Source organism: Ammodytes marinus (assembly GCF_949987685.1).
Source record: "Ammodytes marinus genome assembly, chromosome: 9".
NCBI lineage: Eukaryota > Metazoa > Chordata > Actinopteri > Uranoscopiformes > Ammodytidae > Ammodytes > Ammodytes marinus.
In genome coordinates, this window is record NC_137213.1 from 26472195 (window position 1) to 26495220 (window position 23026).

The 23026-nt window shown below is 39.5% G+C and overlaps 1 protein-coding gene across 2 annotated transcripts; it reads left to right on the forward strand.

Annotated features, from left to right (window-relative positions):
- Positions 1 to 914: 914 nt before the first annotated feature.
- Positions 915 to 22915, forward strand: nectin4b (nectin cell adhesion molecule 4b). Of its 2 annotated transcripts, none has more exons than XM_080034716.1 (11): positions 915 to 1404; positions 6943 to 7143; positions 8302 to 8469; positions 11119 to 11397; positions 14374 to 14491; positions 17925 to 18076; positions 18528 to 18693; positions 18900 to 18975; positions 19313 to 19372; positions 19875 to 20051; positions 20775 to 22915. In XM_080034716.1, the coding sequence occupies exons 1-11, from the start codon at positions 1350 to 1352 to the stop codon at positions 21069 to 21071; spliced, it is 1749 nt and encodes a 582-aa protein (XP_079890842.1). In that variant the 5' UTR covers positions 915 to 1349; the 3' UTR covers positions 21072 to 22915. The 2 variants fall into 2 exon arrangements, with proteins under 2 accessions (XP_079890842.1, XP_079890843.1); XM_080034717.1 differs by having other exon boundaries at positions 20811 to 22915.
- Positions 22916 to 23026: the final 111 nt, after the last annotated feature.

Sequence of the window (23026 nt, forward strand, 5' to 3'; positions counted from 1 at the left end):
GTATTAACACTTGTTGTTTTTTTCAGCGCACACAGGTAGCAGATCGTGAGGTATTCACTCATTTGGAAAAAGTGATTTTTGCACATATATTTTGGGAGAGAAATGCTCATTAAACTATAGGCCTATGTGAACATCATTATGAATGAAGCTGTCTGGTGTCTGTCAGCATCTAAAGTCAAACGACAAACATCTAAAACAACACAAGTCTCTTCTGTCAGGAAGAGATTGTGAGTCACTTTGAACAAAATGAATAATTAGGGGTTTCACACGAAATCATGTTGCATTCAAGTCATCCTGGGAAAATCAAGCTTTTGGTACAATGACCAAACAACGAAACCTTTTTAATTAGTAGCAGCAGTGTATAGTTTTCTGATAATTAACAGCTATTACGCTACAACAACAGTTATTCTAATGATATAAGATTTTGGGATCTTTCATGCATTCATATTTCATAAATAAGATATTTCCCAACATGGATTGAAAGAATCTTCAAAGCTGCATGCCCCAAACAGAAAGTGAAAATCATAATGATAATATTATTATATTTTATAGATTTGTTTTTTATTGACTAATGCCTTTAACGATTCTAGATGCCTTTCTATTTGGTTGATCTTTAAGGAAAATTAAAAAAAAAAAAATTCTACTCCACTTTATCTAAGTTTTACTATTATTGTCATGTTCATATGTCTATTTTAATGTGAAGTGTGTAATGCATGTCATTGTATCATTATCACTTTGAGCTGCATTTATTGTATGAAAGGTGCTATACAAATAAAGTTTATCATTATTATTATTACAGGTGCGATTCTTTGAACAGAACCTGAACGCATCAGTAAATGGGCGTGTCCAGTGGGAGCCGTGTGGGACAGGTGCAGAGGTGTAGACGCTCAAACCTGTTGCTGGAGTTGCTCATTTCTCCCTGTGCGTGACAACCTGCCTGGGACGGGTTTCAGTTTGTTTTTCTTTCTTTCAACTGTCTCTGCTCAAACATAGCCGAGGCCTATACTTTCTGTTGTTTTTCCTATTTATTTGTTTGTTTACTTTTCTTCTGTCTTTGCTGATTGGAGGATTGCACAATTGAAATCAAGTCCGTGCAGTTTGCAACCTGCACTGAACAATGGTAACTTCGTGTTAATTGATAACAGCTAAGGATTGGTATATTTATTTTACGCTTTCTAGGCCTATCTGATATTTTGAAGAAGTAACACCTGCCATTTTTTTGCACCTGCTGTGGACTAGACTACCTGCTGTCAGCGCAGTGGGCTTCCTGTGTGAACGTAACGCAACTTATGATCATGAAAGTTTGATAACAGATAAGAAGGACGTTGATTTTTGTGACGGTACTAAAGATGGAATTAACCGGGCAAAGGGCAAAGTATCCGGCGCTGCTGCTGTTACTAATTGGTGAGTTTCTTGTTACATTCATATTATTATCATGAGAATTCCCTGTATTGTAGCCTATACAACCTGCACTGTCTGTGTGCTATCATGTGGGACTTTTTCCACATTAAAGTTTACTTTGTTGTGCCAAAAAATATCAAACAAAATGTACTGTTACATACCCAAAAGTTATACGCACATACTTTTACTAAACAGAAGGCTTAATATTATATCATCTTTACAGTAACTGATCCTTCCATTAAACCAAGCAATGTGTGAACTTTACAAGGGAAAAGCTAACTAATTTACAGGAAAAGGTCAAGAAAAATGATGGAAATAGATATTAAACATGTGATTCCTCTTAGCAACTTACACTCTAAGTATACTATACTATTCCTACAAACAATTGGAGTGAGATAATAGTCATTTATGCACTTTAAAAGCAATACAAATCCTGTCATATCTGTATACTATTCTTCATATGGAAATGTGTATAACTTCAGGTCTATTCCAGCTACCTGAATATTATCACTATGATTATATGTGCAGTCTAAATCCGGCTTGGCTCGTGCTTACTGTCTGATTGTTGTTTTCGTCTGTAGTTACCAGAGATGCCAAATCTCTGTGGACGCGCCTGGTTCCTTTGATTAAGATTTTTAGATGTGTGGTGGTGGCGGTGGTGTATTATTCCTTTGAACAAAACATCAAAGATAATGTTTCATTAATAAGGCATACTCCCCTTTTGACATCCGTGTCTAGTGTTACACCAGTCTGGGGCTGTTTCTCGTGGTTTGATCATCTAGGCCTCTTTAGTTTAAACGCCATTGTTGTCTGTAATTTAACTAAGTGGCCAAAAGTATGTGGACGCCCCTGTTTTAAGAGTGCATTCATTTACTGTCTAATTTCTGATGTTCTGCAACTGAGTTTCCACTTTTGCTGTAGATAAATGACCAAACACTAAAGATTATTTTTTCAATCGTATCATACAGTAAACACTATTTGGCCTAAAGTATCTAAACGACTCTATCTATCTATCTATCTATCTATCTATCTATCTATCTATCTATCTATCTATCTATCTATCTATCTATCTATCTATCTATCTATCTATCTATCTATCTATCTATCTATCTATCTATCTATCTATCTATTGGGAAGGTTGTTTTTTGTACCATTTAGTTTGTATCCAACTACAGAGTCTACCTATACATTAATATTTTAGACAGTAGTGTGCCTCCAACAGTTTTGGAGAAGGCCATCTCTCGATAGTGTTCTCTGCCCCCAACAGAGCCTTCCAGGCAGTGCTGCCTGGAAGGCCCTATCCCCTAACCTTAACCCTAACCCTAACCTTAACCAGCGCTGCCTGGAAGGCTCTATCCCCTAACCTTAACCAGTGCTGCCTGGAAGGCTCTATCCCCTAACCCTAACCCTAACCTTAACCAGCGCTGCCTGGAAGGCCCTATCCCCTAACCTTAACCCTAACCCTAACCTTAACCAGCGCTGCTTTGAAGGCTCTATCCCCTAACCTTAACCCTAACCTTAACCAGCGCTGCTTTGAAGGCTCCGTTGGGGGCACAAAACACCAAACACCCCATATGGAAGTGGGTTTTATCAGGTATGTACCCTCAGGGTTGAATGCACTTATTGGAAGTCGCTTTGGTTAAAAGGTCATCTAAATGTTATGGTATGTAATGTAATGTAGCCTAATATCAGTTTGGTGTGGAAGGACGTGACTCAACCGCATCCTGCACCTTCTGAGAATTAATAACAATAATAATATGTTGTATGTACTCTATAAAGCGCTTTTCTTGAAAATCAAAGTCGCTTTACAAAAGCAATTCAAATTGGAAAAGTCCATTCTAAACTGGGCCTTATCAACCAAAGTCATTGGTTCAATTGGAGCAAATCTCCATCGCCACAGCGGTTACAAATCTGGTCAAAAACTTTCTCAGAAGTGTGTAGGCTTTCACAGAAGCGGATTAAATCTGCATAGTTTTAGAACAAAGTGTTCAACAATCACTAATGGATGTCATTTCTTCTTTTCTGGGTGTCCACCTACTTTTGGCCCTGTAACGCTGTCTGTTTGTCGCTGCAGGTGTAGAGAGAGGGAGAGAGAGACACACACAGCATAGCAGAATGTGGCTCTGTCACATTCTTACTTTCAGTCCAAATGAATCACAAACTTATTATTGCCCAACGTGCATCTTCCTGTTCCTGTGACTAATCCTGTCGCCATTTTCCATTTTCTTTTCTCTCTTCTTCACTGGAGGTCAAACTCGAGACTAAAAACTTGATCTCCGTGCGCTGCTTCAATTAAATAAATAAATGCACATATTTTATACCTGCAACCACAAGACAAGTGCGATAATATTACCATGGTCCTAAGTGAACAGGAAAAGCCTGACTGGCAGGCAGCCTTGTGACGCTCAAGTGAACTCTTGTTTGTCTAGAGTGTGTGTGTGGAGTGTTCAGCTCTTTCTTTCAGTCTGCTGTTTATCTCTCTGGGTTCGCACTCTCACCTATTTCTTCTTTCTTCTTGTGTGTCTACGTCTATTCTCTACCTCCTCCCCTCTCTTCTATACAATCAGGTCAAACCACGCCGTAGTCCTTTGTTGACCACATTCAAACTTTCTGTGTGTTTTCCCTGTTTCTAAGACACCGTTTTGTCCAGTGGTGGACAAAGTACCTAAAGCCACAGTGCGGAACTTTTTTCATATTAATGAATGTTGGTTACGTTCAAGTCATCGCCACACGAGTTGACAAAAAGTTGATTAAGTCAATCCGCTCCCCAAAACTCTCTCTGTATTTCTCAGTATGGCAGTGTTTACAAACTGGTGTCGCCAGGGCCGCTGCTACGCTTTTGGGTGCCCTAAGCAGAAATTGTCAGTGATGCCCCCCCCCCCCCCCACCCCCCCAAAGAAAAAAAAACACCCAGAAGCTCGCGTCCGCAGGGCGCGAGCGAATTTTTTTTGCCATTGCAAGATCTCTGCGACTGCTTTTTGGCACATTTGCCAGCATTTACTAACAGAAAGAACAGCTTAACTTGTGAAAAAACTGCCTTTGCAAAGGAATTGAGTGATAGGATCATAGACTGATTATGAGATAATGGGCCCCTGGGCTTACACTCTTAAAGGTCCCCCCACTTGTCCCTATCCAGTCAGGTACACTGAATTTTCTACACGGATACATACGGTATTGTTGGAGGGACCCTGTACCTTGTTGGGGGGTGGGTGGAATTTTTTTTACCTTTTTAAAGTAAAATGCATCAATCTGGTGCACTTTGTGAGGAAATTTTAGAGACTAGAGAGATATCAAATCCTGAGATGCAGAAGGAACATTATTTTTCAGATTTTTCTTAAACAGGTGGCACTCTTTACTCTGCAACTGTAAAAACAGTAGATTGGTCTGCAGACCCATGTTCTATGATGGAGAGGCCCATTTCAACAGATAAAGGGTGGATATGAACAATTTAGAATTCACACATATAAAGTTTATTTGTGTATGTGTGAGGGGGCCTTCAACCCCCTTAGACAGAGCTACTAATGCTGTTGTTTTTAACTTGCTTTTGTATTTCTCCCCTACTAGTTGAGGGGCCCATGATGATTTCTATCTTGTTACATTTTAATGAGTACTTATATTTAGGCTATTCCTTTTTGGACCCTGTTATTGACATCAGTGACTGAGCTCTTTGACTATGCAACATGAAAAGTTACTATCAGTATCTCTGGCTAAGGGCCCCCCTGAGCCCTTGGGCCCCTGGGCCTGTGCCCGGTGTGCCTGTGCAGTAATCCACCCCTGGATAGGTTACACAATTAAGAAAAAACAACGATGGGCCTGTTCATAACTAATTTATATATTTTTTGTAATGTAATGATTATCATGAACTTTAAAAAAAAATAAATTATTTTGGGGGGCCCCCGGACCATCTCTTTTTCCTTTTTAATAAAAAAAAAAAAAAAAAAAAAAAATTTTTTTTTTTTTTGGGGTGCCCCCCCCAGGAACTTGGTGCCCTACGCAGTCTGCGTACTCTGCGTATAGGGAGCGGCGGCCCTGTCACCCCCACGACACTGGCGCAGGAATTCAGGAATAATCCCAAAAAGCGCCTAAGAAATGTTTCGAAATGAGTCAAAAGTAAAATTTTTGTCTTTGAAATGAAGTGGACTGAAAGTCATAAGTTTCCATAAAAAGCAGATACTCAAGTGAAGTGCAAACACTTAAAACATTTCCTTAAGTTCAGTACACAAGTAAATATACTTCTTTACTGTCCACCACTGGTTTTTAGTCCATGTGTCCTTACATCTAGTGTGTGTGTGTTTTCTTATAGCTTTTCTGTGGGAGTCCGTGTCCCATATCGACCCTGGTGTAATCATTAATTGAACTCATGAATCAGTAACCCTGTGTTCACCCCAGAAATCAAAGGGCGAATGTTTAGTTTTTCCTGTTGGAGTTGTTGATACATCGCTCTCTCTCTCACACTGTCCCACGCTTAGATGTGTAGACTCTCGGCCAGGTGTGATAAAGGTACATTCACTCTTAGTCATTAGTCAGTCGGCTCTCATGAAGAGTTTGTAGACACACCTTGCTGATATGAGTGAGACTACTACTAGTGTTCTGAAGCTGCTTACACCGGCTACTTTCAGCTAATAGTCAAACTCATGTGGAATCTTCTTTTGTGTGTGTGTGCATTTTTAGCACACCTGGATGCTTGTTCCTGTCAATGTAATGAGAGGAAGAGGAAATCCTGCACAATGCGGTTATTAAAGAAAATAACTTATATCAATGAGAGACGCTCAAATAGGATGTTTGGTATTGGACAATAAATAACCAGTCCAAGTCTCATATTCAAACAAGAAATATGTTCACAAACTTAAGCATACACAAACTTTTTATCCTTAAATTTCAACAACGTTAAAACAATGATCCATACACTTAAACTCTCCAAACACGTCTGTTCGCATTTTAAAGAAAGGCATTAACACACGCATAGAAGCTCTGTTGTTCAGGTTCTGAGCTCTGTCGCCTCAAAGCATAAAGAAGCCAGTCAGCATACAGTGGAGAATGGCTGTAGGTGTCATGTTGTCTGTATGTATAGAAACCTGTCTGAGGTTTAGCCCAATGCATTATGGGTCAACGTTAAGCCCCCTTGTGATCTTTAACAGGTGTAACAATTAAGTTATTTGTAATCTAGTTTGAATGCAATATTTCATCAGTTCAATAAATTAGCTATACACAAAAATCAGTGACTATCACCACACAATTGGCTACCTGTACAAACTGTGTATGCACTGAAAAAAACGCTGGTGTTAATTCACATCCTAGGCTCTGTAAACTGGTATGTAAACAAAGGGGCAACATGCCCGTTTACAGAGCCTAGGCTTTGTAATAACACTGGATTTTATTTCAGCACTCGTGAGGAGATATTCTCTGATTTTTGACAACTGATCGCTGATTCCACCTTTAAAACTGCAAATCCCTCATTTGTATTCATTGAATGTCTCTGTCTCTCTCTCTCTCTCTCTCTCTCTCTCTCTCTCTCTCTCTCTCTCTCTCTCTCTCTCTCAGCTGTGTATGTGCATAGTGACTTTTTGGAGCCCCCGCAGCCCCAGACCTCCCTGCGCTCGGAGACAGAGAGCCAGACGCGGCTGCCCTGTCACTACCAGGTGAAGGGCGGGCAGAAGGTGGTGCAGGTCACATGGTACAAGGAGCTAGGGGACGGCAGCAAGGAGCAGATCATCACGGCTCACTTCACAGACGGACACACAGGTAGAGGGGGTCAATGGGAAAACGTTAATTTTTACAAGTCACCTATTATGCAAAACACACTTTTGAATGGTTTTTCAACATTAATGAGTCCCCTGTGTGTCTCTATAGAGACTCCCAAAGTCTGAGGAACAACCCTCCCTCTTTTTCTACACCTCCACCTTTCTGAAAGCCTGTATTCAAAACCCCAGTCAGATTTTCTATTACAGAAATAGCATAATATTTGACCTTTTAAGCAGCAGACTTTTTCTCTTGAAAAGTTCAGGTGTATCAAAATAACAATTATGATGTCAAAATGTCCTGTAGTTGTTCGCATTTCAGGACATTGGTATTCTACAAGCTTCCTGGAACAGACTATTATTAGTTCCTTCCGCGTTTTCCTGCTATGAAAGGTCTCAATTGATGGTTTACACACAACAGCAGTGTTGCCAGAGTGGACACTTTTCTACCCCTGATTAGACAAGGGTTCCGAGTAACTTTTTGTACCGTTGTGTTTGTTTCCACCCACAAAGCTAACTTACAAGTCGGATGATTGAGCTTTACAGGATTGAGTTCAGTAGCTCAACTCTACACACCCCGATTTAAAACTAATCAACATCAACAACAAACGTCATTCCAGTTTATCACAACTAGCGTAAACCATTTCTTGTTATTGTTCGTATTATTATTATTGGGTCGTAGCTCTGTGATTAAAACCCAATAGAAATCTGGTACAAGATGAGATCATACGAGGAGACTGTAAAGCTTTACATTATTTACATTAGGATTATTTGTCTGTAGGGTGGGGGAAGGTGATGTAACTGGATAAATGCTGGTTTATCATCTGGCTAATGTTTATTTCTTTTTCGTTCAGTTCAAGTTTTCACTAATCGTTTAATTGGTCAGTCTTTGTTTATTTGAGCTTTGAGATGACATATTGTGTGCGTGTGCGTGTGTGTGTGTGTGTGTGTGTGTGTGTGTGTGTGTGTGTGTGTGTGTGTGTGTGTGTGTGTGTGTGTGTGTGTGTGTGTGTGTGTGTGTGTGTGTGTGTGTGTGTGTGTGTGTGTGTGTGTGTGTGTGTGTGTGTGTGTGTGTGTGTGTGTGTGTGTGTGTGTGTGTGTGTGTGTGTGTGTGTGTGTGTGTGTGTGTGTGTGTGTGTGTGTGTGTGTGTGTGTGTGCCAGAGTTTGGGCGTTACTCGGGCCGGGTGAGGTTTGAGAGCGGGCGACCCACAGAGGACTCGGCGCTGCTCATCCTGAACACAGAAGACTCAGATGAAGGCAAATACAGCTGTCACATCTCCACCTTCCCCAATGGAAACTTTGAGAGGAAAATAGCACTCACCGTGTGGGGTAAGAATTTACTTTTTCTTTAAGTCATACATTCCACTAACACAAAAACAAACAACAGAACAAATACATGACATTCCTCACCACATTTCAGGTCCAACCATCAATTAGCAACTCAACATCCAGAGATACAAATAAAAATATAAAAAAGGAAGAGAGAAAATTCATATAAATTAATTAATACAAAAAAACAAAAACAAAACTAACAACAATGTGGGGTACGATTTATCCACCTCCTCCTCTCTCTCTCTCTCTCTCTCTCTCTCTCTCTCTCTCTCTCTCTTTCTCTCTCTTTCTCTCCCACTCCTTCCTAATCCTATCAGAGCTTCTGTAATGATGCTTAAACCGTAATCATCTTCATACATCTTCAAACAAGGGCTAAGCAGGCAGGTTTGCCAACGTGGCCACACACACACTTATTGACAGAACATCTAAAGTTTCAGTTGGGAAAGACTCGAGCAACACGTGATTTTGAAGATATTTTTTTTTGAACATTCACTTTTTGAAACTTCTTAATACCACGTACAAAATACAAATATGTAGGTTGAAATGGAACAAAAAAATGTACCCAAAATCTGCTTTTACTAAACATAGATGACTTTCTTGTTTAGACAATTCTGTGCTCAAAGTGCAGAAGTTGCTCGATGACAAAAGATAATACCATAGGTTCGAACCACAGTGTTTGATTCAGTTTGTAATACATTTCAAAGTCAGCTAAGGTAAAGACACATCAGGTTCATAACTTCATATGAAAATCTCCCTAAAAACACTTAAACAGGGATAACAAAATAAATGGAGACATCCTAAGAGAGGGGGTCATCCCTATGTAACCTAATTTAGATGAACATTTTCACCCCATCAAAATGAGGCCCTATGTTCCCTCAGGCCTATAGCATCAGGGCTGGTGCTTCAATATTACAAATCATATGTTATTGCAAAATTAGCTCAGTTTCTAAGTCTGAGCTTAAATTGCTTTCTCCCACTGTTTTTATGACTTAAGATGAGTGGGAAGCGGAAACATCCAGAATTTTTTTTCTAAATCCCTTCGTATAAAAAAACAGCTCTTAAGTCTTAATAACAAGTAGGCTTTCACTGTAAACAACTTCACCCAGCAGTTGATTTTATTATCATTTGAAATATCAAGGAATGTACAATTACGAAACATAAACAGTGTTATCCTGCCCCATCACTTACTGAGAGGATTGCATTGTGTTATGATTTCTGTAGAATTTCGTTGTTATGTTTATTATTTAATGGATCCTCCTCTCAGTGAAACCTGTAGTGGTGATATATCTGTTCCAAATGACTTTATGGTTTCTCTGCCAGTCATCCCGGGACGTGTGCTGACACGCCACACACAAGGCAAAAACAACAGAAACACACACAGTAGTAACCCACAACCTCTTGTCTCTCTAAACCATAAACTTTCACATGTTTAAATTTGCATGCGGGGGGATTCCATAAGATACATTCGAAATTTCATAGATCAAAACAAACTGAATTATGTTTTTCTTCCCAATTCTCTGGTCGAAAGATTGTCCCAATACCAAAATCTAAGATATTTTATGTTTATTGTTTATTTGGGTCAGTTCATTGATTTCAATGGGATTTTGATGCATCTGAGTTTATTGTGGCCTATGCGTCAATGTCCTCTCTTATGTTGTTGTTCTTTTTATTTGTCCTTTTTTGTGTGTGCGTGATAAGGCACTCCCTTCTCATATTTCACCTGTCGATCAAAAACTCCATGGGCGAAACTGGGGTGTCAAGTTTGAATCTTTTTAAGTTTCTGTGTAGAAGAGCTTGTATGGGAAGTGCCCTTCTCATTGTTCGCTAATCCTTAATGGATATTTTTGCTAATGCTACTAGCTACGTGCGTTGTCTTCTGCGTTGATAATCCAAATACCAGTGGAAATGTTTGACTGTAGCCTACAACGCTCTGAGTGTGACTGACTGGGGTGTGAATCACTATCGTGTTAAACCAGTTAGTGACAACAACTTGGAAATGTGTTATGTGAGATTGAGAATATAGTAGGTGCCATTTGCTCATATCACCGTCTTCTTGCACAATTTTGAATGACTTCATGACACCCCCATACTGTATGTTGCACAAGTATATATTGTGGAACATTTTCTACATGGTTAAAGTTACGCTTTTGGTTCAATAAGATCATGGCAGTACCTTGTTCTTTAAGGTATGTGTCTGAGTTTTTTTTGTGCGACAATATTCCCATTTGAATCTTTTAGAAATGAGGCCTTGTTGTGTGATGTTGTGCCTGATTAACATTTACATTAACAATCACAAATGTTTTATTTTTTTTAATTAAACATAGAACATAGAAAATACAGTTCAATAAGAGTGAAATCTGGTATTAATACACAGCCTATAGGCTCTGTAAACTGGTATGTAAACAAAGGGGGCCCACCGTAGCTACCAACATGCCCGTTTACAGAGCCCAGGCTGGTTATTCACACTGGATTTTTCTTCAGCGCACACACAGTACAGACAGGTAGCTGATCTTAAGGAGATATTCACTGATTCTACCAAAAAATGTTGACAGCAAGATTTCTCCAGAATCGCTGACTCCACCTTTAATTTCTCAAAGTACTTCAAATCCTTAACTCACCTTATATTTCTCCTCCTCTTTCCACTAGTTCTCCCCATCTCGTCCCTGGAGCCCGTGGTGTTAGTGGAGGGCCAGTCGTATGGCGCGGCGGCCTCCTGTCGCGCAGTGGGCCGCCCTCCGCCCAGTCTCTCCTGGGACACGGAGCTGCCTGGACAGTTCAAGGACAGCAGGAGTGAGGGGGGCACCGTGTCCAGCCACTACTCCCTCCACCCGCTACGCAGCATGAACGGGAAGAAACTGGACTGTTTGGTGGTTCATCCAGGCCTGAAGCAGCCACGTAGGATATCAAACCGCCTGGTGGTGCACTGTGAGTACGCCTGAGAAAGACAATGTGGTTGTTCAACGAATAGTTCAAATTTGTTAACTTTCAGCTTTTTTCCTCACTCAGCGGCTCAAGAAAATACAGCAAAATTGTTCCTGTAACTGCGTTTAGTGATGTTGTTAAGTTAATATTTTGACTGGCTCCCCAGTGTTTGAGCTAAGCTAACCTGGAGGAGCGACCTTTTCCCATTTGTTCATCAAAAATGCATTCATAGTTACAGGAACAGAGAGTGAGGCAAAAAGCTAAAAATCGAAAAATGTTGAACTATTCCTTTTAAAGCCAAAAGAGACCAACAGTGGAGCAGAAGTGAAACAGATTAACATTTTAATTCGAGATGCATCGATCCACTTTTTTTCAGTTCCGATCCGATTCCGATATCTGGGTTTTGGATATCGATACTGTCCGATATCATAATAATTATTGTATATATTTATTTTGCTGGTGATATTATGTCTAAGGTTTTAAAGGCTTCGGTAGCACAGCAATTCAATTTAAAAAGAGAAAAAAATATACACCAAGTCCTTTTTTGACTTTTTGTATATTTCTGCTTCTGCGGATCAATAGTCATCATCAATAGTTTCAATTATTACCGTTCTATGTTTTCTTGACGGCACAGCTTGCCTAAGCTCGTCACTTATTTGTGTTTGAAGTAAACATCAGGGGGAGGAACCAAAGATCCTCCCTCTGATGGAATGCAGCTAATTGTCTTAAAACCTGACTGACAAAGGAGATAAATCTGACAACAGACATACCAGACGTACACAACACGTATTATTATAATGTCATAATTCACCTGTTTGTACTCAATAAATCAATATATTTGTACGATATGTGGAGTAACAGGAAGTATGCAGTACACCCACAAATGGACGTCTATCAAAAGGTGTTTTAGAAATGCACACGTCAATTTAACTTGATCAAAGAGAAAGAGAAATGTTTTTACAAAGATAAAGTACTTCCTTGATCTGACCTGCCACCAACAGCAGTTTTTCCACTTAAAGGTGGAGTCAGTGATTCTGGAGAATTCAGTCAAAACCAGTTTTGATACACAGCCTAGGCTCTGTAACCTGTAAGTTGTTAGCTATGGTGCGCCCCCTTTGTTTACATCCCCCTTGTTTAAAGAGCCTAGGCTGTTTATTAACACCAGTTTTTGTTCAGTGGAGATATCCACTGATTTTGACAAAGTGTTTTTGACAATGAGTATTCTCCAGTATTGCTGACTGCACCTTTACATATTGGTCCAGTCCAACGTCTTCATTTTGAGTCCTTTAGGGCTTTCTTGCTTGCTATTGCTACTAGCAGTATTTTATAAATAAAAAAAGCTCAGTTGATCCACAGTTTGTTTTAATATATTTTTGAAGCTGTGTGCATCTCCTCTATTTCTTTAGATGAACAGAGCAGTCTGAAATGAAGCCTTTTCATAGTACACATTTTGAATCTTATCAGTTTTTCAGAGCAAACATTCCACACACTAAAAATCTGCGGAGTATTGTATGCAGTATATCGTAACTTGGTCACTGCTTTCAATACCAGAGCCCTAGAACAGGGGAACACCTACATTTAATGCATTATTAATTTTTTCCGGGCTATGATTTTGCTTTTCCCGCAATTACAGTCATGTTTACAGTCAGGACTTTGTCATTGATGATGACATCATTACGTCACAACAACTTTGCACGCAGAGCAAACCAGAGCCTGTTTGAACTTGATTGGTGAACTATGATCTGACCTCGTAAATTAGTCAGCATTGCTTTCTTTCAATCCATTCTGTGTTAAGTTAAAACAGGCAAAATACACAGAATTTTTGCAGTTTATTAACAACATTCAACACAATTTAACCATTTTATACTAATAGGAAATGCTTACAATAAGTTTAAGACTCTTATTTTTCTTTTTGCAGCAGTGAGTTCCACCTCCATTTCCTATGTGAATGGCATTTTTGGGGGATATAATGCATGCCAACATCAAACTAAAATATCAAACAATTTTAGTATGCATGCTGACTTTTAGAGTATCCCTAATGTCCCTTATGTGTGAACCCACTGCATGTTTAAATCATCTTAGAATTAATATACAGTAAGAATAAGGGACAAATGAGACTGTGTATGTTCAGTTCTGCCTTCTCCACTGGGCTGTGGGAACATTCTTAGCTTGTAAGGGCTAATGTGACTATTAACTCTTTTCCCTCCTTTCCTCTAGTCGACAAACAAGAGATATTTGTATTTGTATAGCTAAACCTTCCTGGTGTGAAGTGACTAAACATTAAACAGTATTGACAGTCTGGGAAAGTGTTTGAGTAATGCTGCTGCTGCTGCTTCCTCCACTTCTACTGTCAGTCTGTCAGTGCCGTGAGAGAAAAGAGAAACTAAAACTTAAGTTCTTTCCATGTGAACCAGTTGCTCTTGTGTGTACCGGTGTAATAAATAGCTAAACGATCTCACGGGAAATAGACTCGTGTCTTGAATCAATGGCTTCGTTTGACGACAAAAAAAACATTAGCAATCAGACTCACAACTCCAAACTTCACTTTTTGACTATAACCTTTTGACCTGGAATGATTTGATATTGTCCACAAGACCAGAGAATTCAAACAAAAAATAATAAAAGAAAATAGAGCATGAGATGTGTTTGGCTAAGCAGACACATTCAGATGTAGTTAAGGCCTCTGCTATGGTCAGCAACATGCTAAACATTGGTCTCAGAAATGATATAGTTTGCAGTTTTGCTTTGATGTTGTTGATATGTGGTTTACAGCTGATTTAGCTGTCTAAAATCCCACCAAGAGATGTAGGCTATTTTCATATACTCTTTCAACACTTATGTTATCTATTATCGATGTACTTTGCTGATAAAAAAATCCTAACATACAGGATTTTTTCTTTGCTTCACCATACTATTATTATATTAATACTTATGTTGTTATGACTTCATGCATACTTATGTTGGTTATTTCTGTGTCAGACCCCCCAGATGCCACCATCTCCACGGCAACAGAAGACTGGTTTGATGGGATGGAGAACGCTGAGCTGGTGTGTGTCAGCGGAGGATTCCCCAAACCAGAGAACTTCACCTGGACATGGTACAGTCACCCACCTGTCTGCTGCTTACACATTATCAGTGATAGACGCAGCACTCAACCACTGTACTTATATTAAGGCAAACGATAGATACTCCAGGTCAAATATCACTCATTACAAGTGAAAGTTGCCCTTGTGAAAATTGTACTCAAGTTAAAGTACCAGAGTGTTTGCTTTTAAAAATACTTAAGTTTTCAAAAAGTGTTCATTTTTGCTAGACATAGGAAAAGGATTAACGTAGGGTGGGTCGCGTATTGTTTTACCTCTCTAGCAACATCTTCTGCGGTCGACATTAACACAAATTGGTCTGAATGAAAGGGCGTGCCTGGTTAGTGTATAGCATGTATTTCTGTATTCACTTGAAAACCCACCGAGAGTGGGTACTGTGATACGTTTCCTTACTGTATGTGAAGAACAGAGCGTGCTGCCACTTGCATTTTTAGAAGAAAGAAAAAAAATCAACAGCTGACTTCAAGGCTTTGCTTATTGGCCTGAAAGTAACAAGTAACTTATGACAAGCTTCCTGTAAATGTAGTGGAGTCAAAAGTAACATTTTTGTCTTTGAAATGTAGTGGAGTGAAATTCATACGTTTCCAAAAAGAAGCAGATACTCAAGTAAAGAACGGATACTCAAAAAACGGATTTAAGTTCAGTAAACTTACTTCATTACTGTCCACCACTGCACATTATCTAAGGTTTATCTCTGTCTGGCTGGCAGTGACAATCTGACAATTACATGTTAATTCATCCCCTGTGTTGAAACGCTATCTGCACTTTACATGACACCGGAATGTGTTTTAAAAAAACCTGCATAAGCCGCTGGTGACACGCACACAAACAGACTACACACCCGCCGCGAACAGCAAAGAACTGTCCTATAATCTAAAGGAGGGGGCCTTTTCTCAGCAGGATAAAAGCTATGGTGTCGTGTTGCGCAATTTGAATTTAGAAAAAAAAGAGCGAGAGAGACATTTTCACACGAGGGAGGGGAGTAAAGTGAAACGAGGAAGAGCTGGAGACGCACGCTAAGACCTTAATCATAGTGCCATGCTCTAAATATCACTCTTAATGCCTGGTAAAACACAGGGTCTGCACTGTTGATTAGATAGAGTATACCAGCCGTTACAGGTACGACTGAACACACAATGATACAATGTTGTGGGCTGAGAGGAAAAATGTTACGATATTTTGAAATATTAAGATTATTCGGGAATCGGGATTAATCCTTTTGTAGTGTCTGTAACTCATAGACCCTTTGGCATGTTGGTCAGGACAAACTCCTACTGTGTGAAAAAGCCTACTTCACTATATCACTATGCAAATATGAATGTAGTTGAACTTTTAGCAAACTCCTGCAATATGTAGTTAAACTACTAGTTTAATTGCATGGAGTTCACTAGGCCTACTACAAACCACTGTAGGCGTTATGGTATATTTGTGACTAGAACCAGCTGTTGTTTATCTTAGCTTAGCATAAAGACTGTAAACATGCAGAAACAGCTAGCCTGGCTCTATCCACAGCTAACACGACGTGCCTATCTGCATGTAATGGCATTGACTTGAACCTTTTTGGCGGCTAAAGAAGGCGGAGTAGACACTTAATCTGTATCATGTTCAACCATCTCCTCTGTGGCAGATGCAATCTCCACCTGTGACTCTATTACAAAGGCCTGGTTAAAAAAAAAGAGCTAGGTGGGGTTTGAGAATAAGAAATCTGAGCTGTGTGTGTGTGTGTGTGTGTGTGTGTGTGTGTGTGTGTGTGTGTGTGTGTGTGTGTGTGTGTGTGTGTGTGTGTGTGTGTGTGTGTGTGTGTGTGTGTGTGTGTGTGTGTGTGTGTGTGTGTGTGTGTGTGTGTGTGTGTGTGTGTGTGTGTGTGTGTGTGTGTGTGTGGTGGGCAGCACAGTGAAACTAGGGGCAACATGACCCCTCTCTTAGGACCCAATCTGAAACCGGCCTCCCCCATTATGTGGCCCAAAATGGCTTTAGCTGCGGTGGCTGTACCAGTTTAAATCCCAACCTAAACCTACTATTACTATTTATTTGGTTTCTGTCCAGATCAATGGGCGCCAGTTGTAAGCCCATGCAGCCGGTTTTGGTGCAGACACTATGCAAATTGGTGGTTGCACTCTACGGTGAACCTGATCCTTTGTAGTGTTTTTTTTTTTTTTTTTGCCGAATAACTTCCTTGATGCAAAGCTAGTTGGTGTGTTTCATGCGTGCAAGACACTGCAGGTCAATAGGGTAAAATGTTTACATAATCATGGTACTTTGCTACTTTATGAATTCTATTAAAACAGTCATTTCTTTGTATTACAATTTTTGCGGAAACGTTTGAAAAAATATGTACATTGAAAAAAAACAACACAATATTGATATAATGGCCTTTATAGGTTGAATAGGATAAATATACAGACGCAAACAGACAAGGTTTAGTAAAATAAACACCTAATTTTGGACCTTTTTTTTTGGAATGTAAGACATGTTATGGAAATTGACCAGTGCTAAAAAAAAAAACGATGTTATTGCCTTCCGTGTCTCGCCTTAAGCTCACATTTCATTAGATATTTGTGTGTTTTCGTCCTGTAAATACTGTAACACTTACTCAATCACCAAAATGCGTCACGGCTATTGTTTCAAGCAACTGAGTCATTGGTTTCTGTTTGGTTCATTGACGGGTTCACCTCCGTCACACATCACTGTCCGACAGATAAAGATTGTTGTTTTGAATATACTGTAGTATACAGTAATATGAAAAGGTCAGAATTATGAGTTTGGCTTTTGTATATGAATAATGGTGTGAAATGGACCATATCAGAAGTTTGATTTTGTTTTAATCAGTATATATTTTATTCTAAAGGTGCTACGAGGAACTTTTAAATATTTCTGAAACAATCTAATTTTTCCTCTGATGATCATAAATTACATGAAACAGCAAACAAGACCATCAGTGCAAATAATGCTATTTTTAAATAGTTTTTCTTCATGCCTTTTTTCATAAGTACACTCACCCAGGAACTACAGCTGTCGTTGTAAAAACACTGCCACTTTTGTCCAAAGGGGGGGCGCAAGAATGATCACAAACTGAAAGTTCCTCGGAGCACCTTTAATATGTAGAAACTGAGTGAAACAGACTTTCCAATACGGATTTATCTTTGGCTGCACTAGTGGAGCAATCTGCTATTCTGTCTATTGTTTGTCTTCATCTTGTCTGTGTATTTTCTCATTATCCTATGTGTTGTGTTATGATATGATGCTACTGTGTGTTTAGTCTTTGTCTTATGATGTCCTATGTCTTATTAAGGTTGTATATGTGATGTAAGTGTTAATTATTGCCTTGTCTTAATGTAAAGATGTTTTGTAAAGCCCTCAAGCTAAAGAAGATCGTACATTTAAATAACAAATCAATTGTTACATTTTCCTCTTGATTGTCCACAGGAGAGGAGGAGCTCTTCCGGATGGGGCGTCCGTGGTTGGAGAGAAACTAGTTTTTGGGCGAGCCCTCCGCATGAATGACAGTGGGGTCTATGAGTGTGTGGCCCGCAACAAAGTGGGAGCAGGGAAAACAGAGCTAGAGTTGACAATAGCAGGTAAGAGTGAATTTCAGCTTTGAAAATGGTTAAGATGACACAGGACTTAAAGGAGAAGGAATGATGTGCTGCTATACGCTTTGTTGATAGTTTGTTTCAAATATTTTTGTCTAAATGAAGGAAAAAATAAAACGGGACAGAGACAGATTTTAAATGAGACAATGGGGTTTGAATCATAAGAGGAAAGAGCGAAATAATAAAAGAAAAGAAAGTGTGTGACAAAATGCTAAGGAAATTCTCCTTTTGAGTAATTGAGCAAGTTTGCTGCCCCCTTGTGATGAATAGAAGGCACTACATATGCAACATGTCATTGTAGTTTCTTTCCTACCCTTTTAGTATTCATTATTTAGTCAGCTCCCTTGTAAAATGTACAGATCAATGAAAGAATAACAGAAACCAAGTATGTGAATGTAAAAGTATGAGAGAGATTCAACATTCGCATTCTTTCCAGGTAAATCTCAGCGTAAGGGCGACTCCCCTCCTGATAACTTGATGCTGATCATTATTGGAGCTTCAGCCGGAGCTTTAGTCATGGTGCTCATCATCGCCGTCCTATTGGTCAACCGCTACCATCGCCATAGGAACAAGAAGCTGGAAAGGGAGCTCAATGAGAAAACGTAAGATCAGGGAACTAAATTTCATTAAAAAAATACCCTTTGAAAAAACTGAAAAATACTTTATTTATACCATGATCATACTCACTCACTCACTCACTCACTCACTCACTCACTCACTCACTCACTCAAAGCACGATTGTTAATGTTTTTAACACTTTTGTTCAGTAAATTCTCCAAATAAATGTGCTGTCTTGTTTTTTACCTAGGGAGGAAATTCACAGCTTTTCCAGACAAGCGTCTTTCAGGAGACTAAACTCTGTCAGCACAGACCCCAGAGTGCCGGTATGAACACACACACACACACACACACACACACACACACACACACACACACACACACACACACACACACACACACACACACACACACACACACACACACACACACACACACACACACACACACACACACCTGCTGAGAACAATAAGACACACCCGCAGCAGCCGGGTGTAGCTGTGGTAGCAGATGATTACAGGCTGCGGCATCATCAAACACATTGTGAAGTGTTGATTGATAATTATTATTATTAGTAACTCATTCTCTATGAATCATTTCATTTGTCTATTGTGTTTATGTTTATGTTTACCAACTTTCTCTGACTTGGTTTATTGGTTCCAGACTGAAGACTACGCCATGCTGAGAGTAGACAGCAGAATGAAGAACAGCCAAACCTCCCTGGTGAGTTTCACACTGGATTCAGACCAGTGATATAGTATATACTACTCAATACTGTCTTTACCACACATGAACAGACGAAAAGTTAAAATAGTTTGATTCATTTGGTTGCAATAAAGGAAAACGAATGCTCTGATGCTAGCAAGACTATCATGATTCAGTTTAAAATGTATTCCGAAAAAACAAATGGACACTTTGAGAGACAAGAATGATAGGGTTGATTCTCACTGAGCTATTACTTCAGTCAAATCCTTAAATATGAAGAACTGAGTAACAAAGTTTGGCAGTTTGTGGTCTTGACATTGTAATTTTATTAGAATTCAATTTGACTTTTTTAGTTACTAGTTTCCACAGTATTGTTACCAGTCAAAAATACAAACTTAGGCGAGATATCATGTAAGGGAGATATCGTTATCCATATGTCCCCATAAAAACAGACATACAACAAAAAAACGTGTTTTCATTGTTGTTGTGACTGTCTGGGTGTCCTCCCCCTTGCCTACAGGCCCGAAGCCAGTCCACCCTGGGGGGGAAGTGGAGTCCTGGGGGAGAGGTGGATGAGTTGGGACGTCCCGTGGTCTGGCTGGACGGGACCACACAGTTCTGCAGAGCGGAGCTGGAGAGAGATGAGGAGTCCAGGAGGAGGGTGGAGGCCTACCTGAAGAATAGCAACATGTCACTGGTATGTGTCACTGTGTGAGAGAGATTAGGTGGAAATCCATTTAGTTTCGATGGTAGTAATGTGTCATATGTTGTTGTTTTTTCCGTGCTGATTAACTTGCATCATTGCTGCCATGGAGACAGAGAAACTACAAACAAAAACAAAACTAAACTAAAGAGCCACTGAATTGTTTCATTAACAATAAGTATTGTCAGGTGTTTTCAGCCCATTTTAGATCATAAACTAGATGTAATTAAACTAAAAGTCTAACTACATTTTGCTGTAGTTTTTTGTAGTTCAATCCCATTTGTATTTCCATAGTGATACAACTCGTTAAATAACTTGTTTGACAATTTTTGTGTAGTAAGCTACAAACTTAAAAAATGTCTGGGCCCCAAAAAGCAAAGGAAATCATTTAAACGTTGCCTTTGCTCCTCTAATTGAATCCCCATTTCGAGCACTAGATAATACAAAATTTATATTTATTTACAAAAAAAAAATTGTCAATCCTTTTAATGTTGTCCTTGTTAAAAGTCCAGATGGGACTGTTTTATTTCGGACATGTTTTAAGTAGCTTTAGTTAACCAACTTACAATTCTCCCCAGGATAGCTTTTCTGTAGTCCAACTACTCTTCCAATGTAAAGTAATTGTTATTTTCCGAAGCCATACTTTCAAGCCAAGTAGCTTCCCCCGACACTGTTCATCAGTGACAGTTTGTGTTGATCTTGCGCTGCCTCTACCAGGACTCAGGACTTCCCTCTTCCCTGATTCCCCTGAAGGCCCCGCAGGACGAGGGCCTGTTGGGACCCACAGAGCCGGACTCCGAGCCCCTGGGTGACGGGGAGGGAAGCCCCGCGCGTGAAGAGGACTGGGCCCCCGCTCAGAATGGAGTGGATGGAGGACGCTCGGACGATGAGGACAGCAGCTCCCAAAAGATCTCGGAGGCGCTCACCAATCACTTCTACTTCAGCAACGGTGTCCTTAGGCCCAAGCCACACTCCAACGCCATTCTGCTCAACCCCAAAGGGAAAGTCATATAGAGATACCAGACCAACATACTCTTCAACCAAGACATTTAATGAAGAGAGAGAGAGAGAGAGAGGGAACTAGTCTGCATTCCTGCATTGGAAATGAGCCTGTTCTTTGTGATGGGATGTTTGTTTTGTACACATTGACTGCAGAGGGTAAATAGCCCCTAAGGAACAATTAAAACTTTTCTATTTTTTTTTTGCCTCAGGCTGGTGAGTTTTTTTCTATTTTTCTTTTATTCAGACTCTGGAGTCAGTGATTCTAATCCAAAACACTTCTCGTCAAAATGAGCGAATATCTACTCACCATCTGCTACCTGTCCGCTACTGTGTGAGCTGAATGTCAGTGTTTATAAACAGCCCAGGCTCTGTAAAATGTTATGTAAACAAAGGGAGTTGGACCGAGACCGCCAACACTTCCTCAACCAATCAGCTACAGGCAGTGACAACAATCCTATTGGACAGGTCGTTAGTGAAGACTGCTGTTGCTATGGCAAGGCGTGCCTGGGGGCGGAGCCTCTGAAAGCAGGAAGAGAGATGGGGGATTTGTTTTGGTGGTCAGTTTAAATATCAAAACGCCTTCTCTCATAGAATTTCTGACTACACCTTTAATCATTGGGACATATTTAATGTATATTTTGAACAATATGCGTTTATGAGGTAGCTTACAGCAGGAGATGGTGACACGGACACAAACCAGGGACCTTTTGGTTTAAGGCCATCGTCAGGGTACTCATTTTTTTTGATAATTATTATTTTATAGACTGACTGTTGGAGAATTAGCTGCCCGCCGAGTTTTGCCTTTGATGTAACGACTATGACACGTCAATGAAAAATATCTTTCTGTACCTGAATGCGTAAGGAATAATGGTTCCTGTTACACAATGTTTACTGTATTATCTACAGCGCTACCGTATGGTATCCACTGCTTTGGTGACACACAATTTTTTATTTCACTATTGGAGAGTTCCAACAGTAAACTTTGGGTTACTTGTTTACATCACATAGATTCAGGCAGGATGAAATGGACTAGGATGATTTTCTGAGATCCAATACCAGGCCAAGTTAAGAGTGAACTCAAAACTTCAAGCGTGGACGCACCTGTATATACAAAGTTTGTTTGCGTATTTGTTTATGCATGTGTTATATATATATATATCTATATATATATATCTATATATATCTATATATATATCTATCTATCTATCTATCTATCTATCTATCTATCTATCTATCTATCTATCTATCTATCTATCTATCTATCTATCTATCTATCTATCTATCTATCTATCTATCTATCTATCTATCTATCTATCTATCTATCTATCTATCTATCTATCTATCTATCTATCTATCTATCTATCTATCTATCTATCTATCTATCTATATATATCTATATATATCTATATATAATCTCTGTGTATATATATATACATATCTCTGTATATAAGGAAGACATATAAGGAGCTATTGTTAGTGTATGATTGTGTAATTTACACCTACCTGCAACTACAAAATGTCCATCACCCTGAGGACCTGAACACTGACACGGATAAAAGTTTTCTAACTGGTTGATGTTAATGGTTGAACGCAGCAAACTGGTTCCCACGACCAGGTTTGGAACTGTGCCTATATGAACTACATGAACTTGACAGCACAAAACAATGGACACACTGGACGAAACATGGATGAGATGGACTGCTAAAGCAAGGCTCTATAAAATGAGCAATCAGTCTATGCTCTCTTTTGTGTATGCCGTTTTTTCCTACATTCAGTGATTTTCTACGAAAACTGAACAACTGACCATGTAAATGTTGAATTGTTTATTCATAAAAAGTACATCATACAAAACCAAAGCCACTCTGATTTAATAATAAACCTGGGGCAATTGTATACTTGAGGTTAAAGGGATGTCCCCTATTGCAGCTGCAACAGTAATGTAACACTTCAGTTAGGTTGTAGTGTTT

Coding starts and splice junctions, on each gene's coding strand:
- nectin4b (XM_080034716.1), top strand. CDS start 1,350: ATGGAATTAACCGGGCAAAGGGCAAAGTATCCGGCGCTGCTGCTGTTA. Junction 14,492..17,924: donor GAGAACTTCACCTGGACATG/GTACAGTCACCC, acceptor GATTGTCCACAG/GAGAGGAGGAGCTCTTCCGG. Junction 19,373..19,874: donor AGAACAGCCAAACCTCCCTG/GTGAGTTTCACA, acceptor CCTTGCCTACAG/GCCCGAAGCCAGTCCACCCT.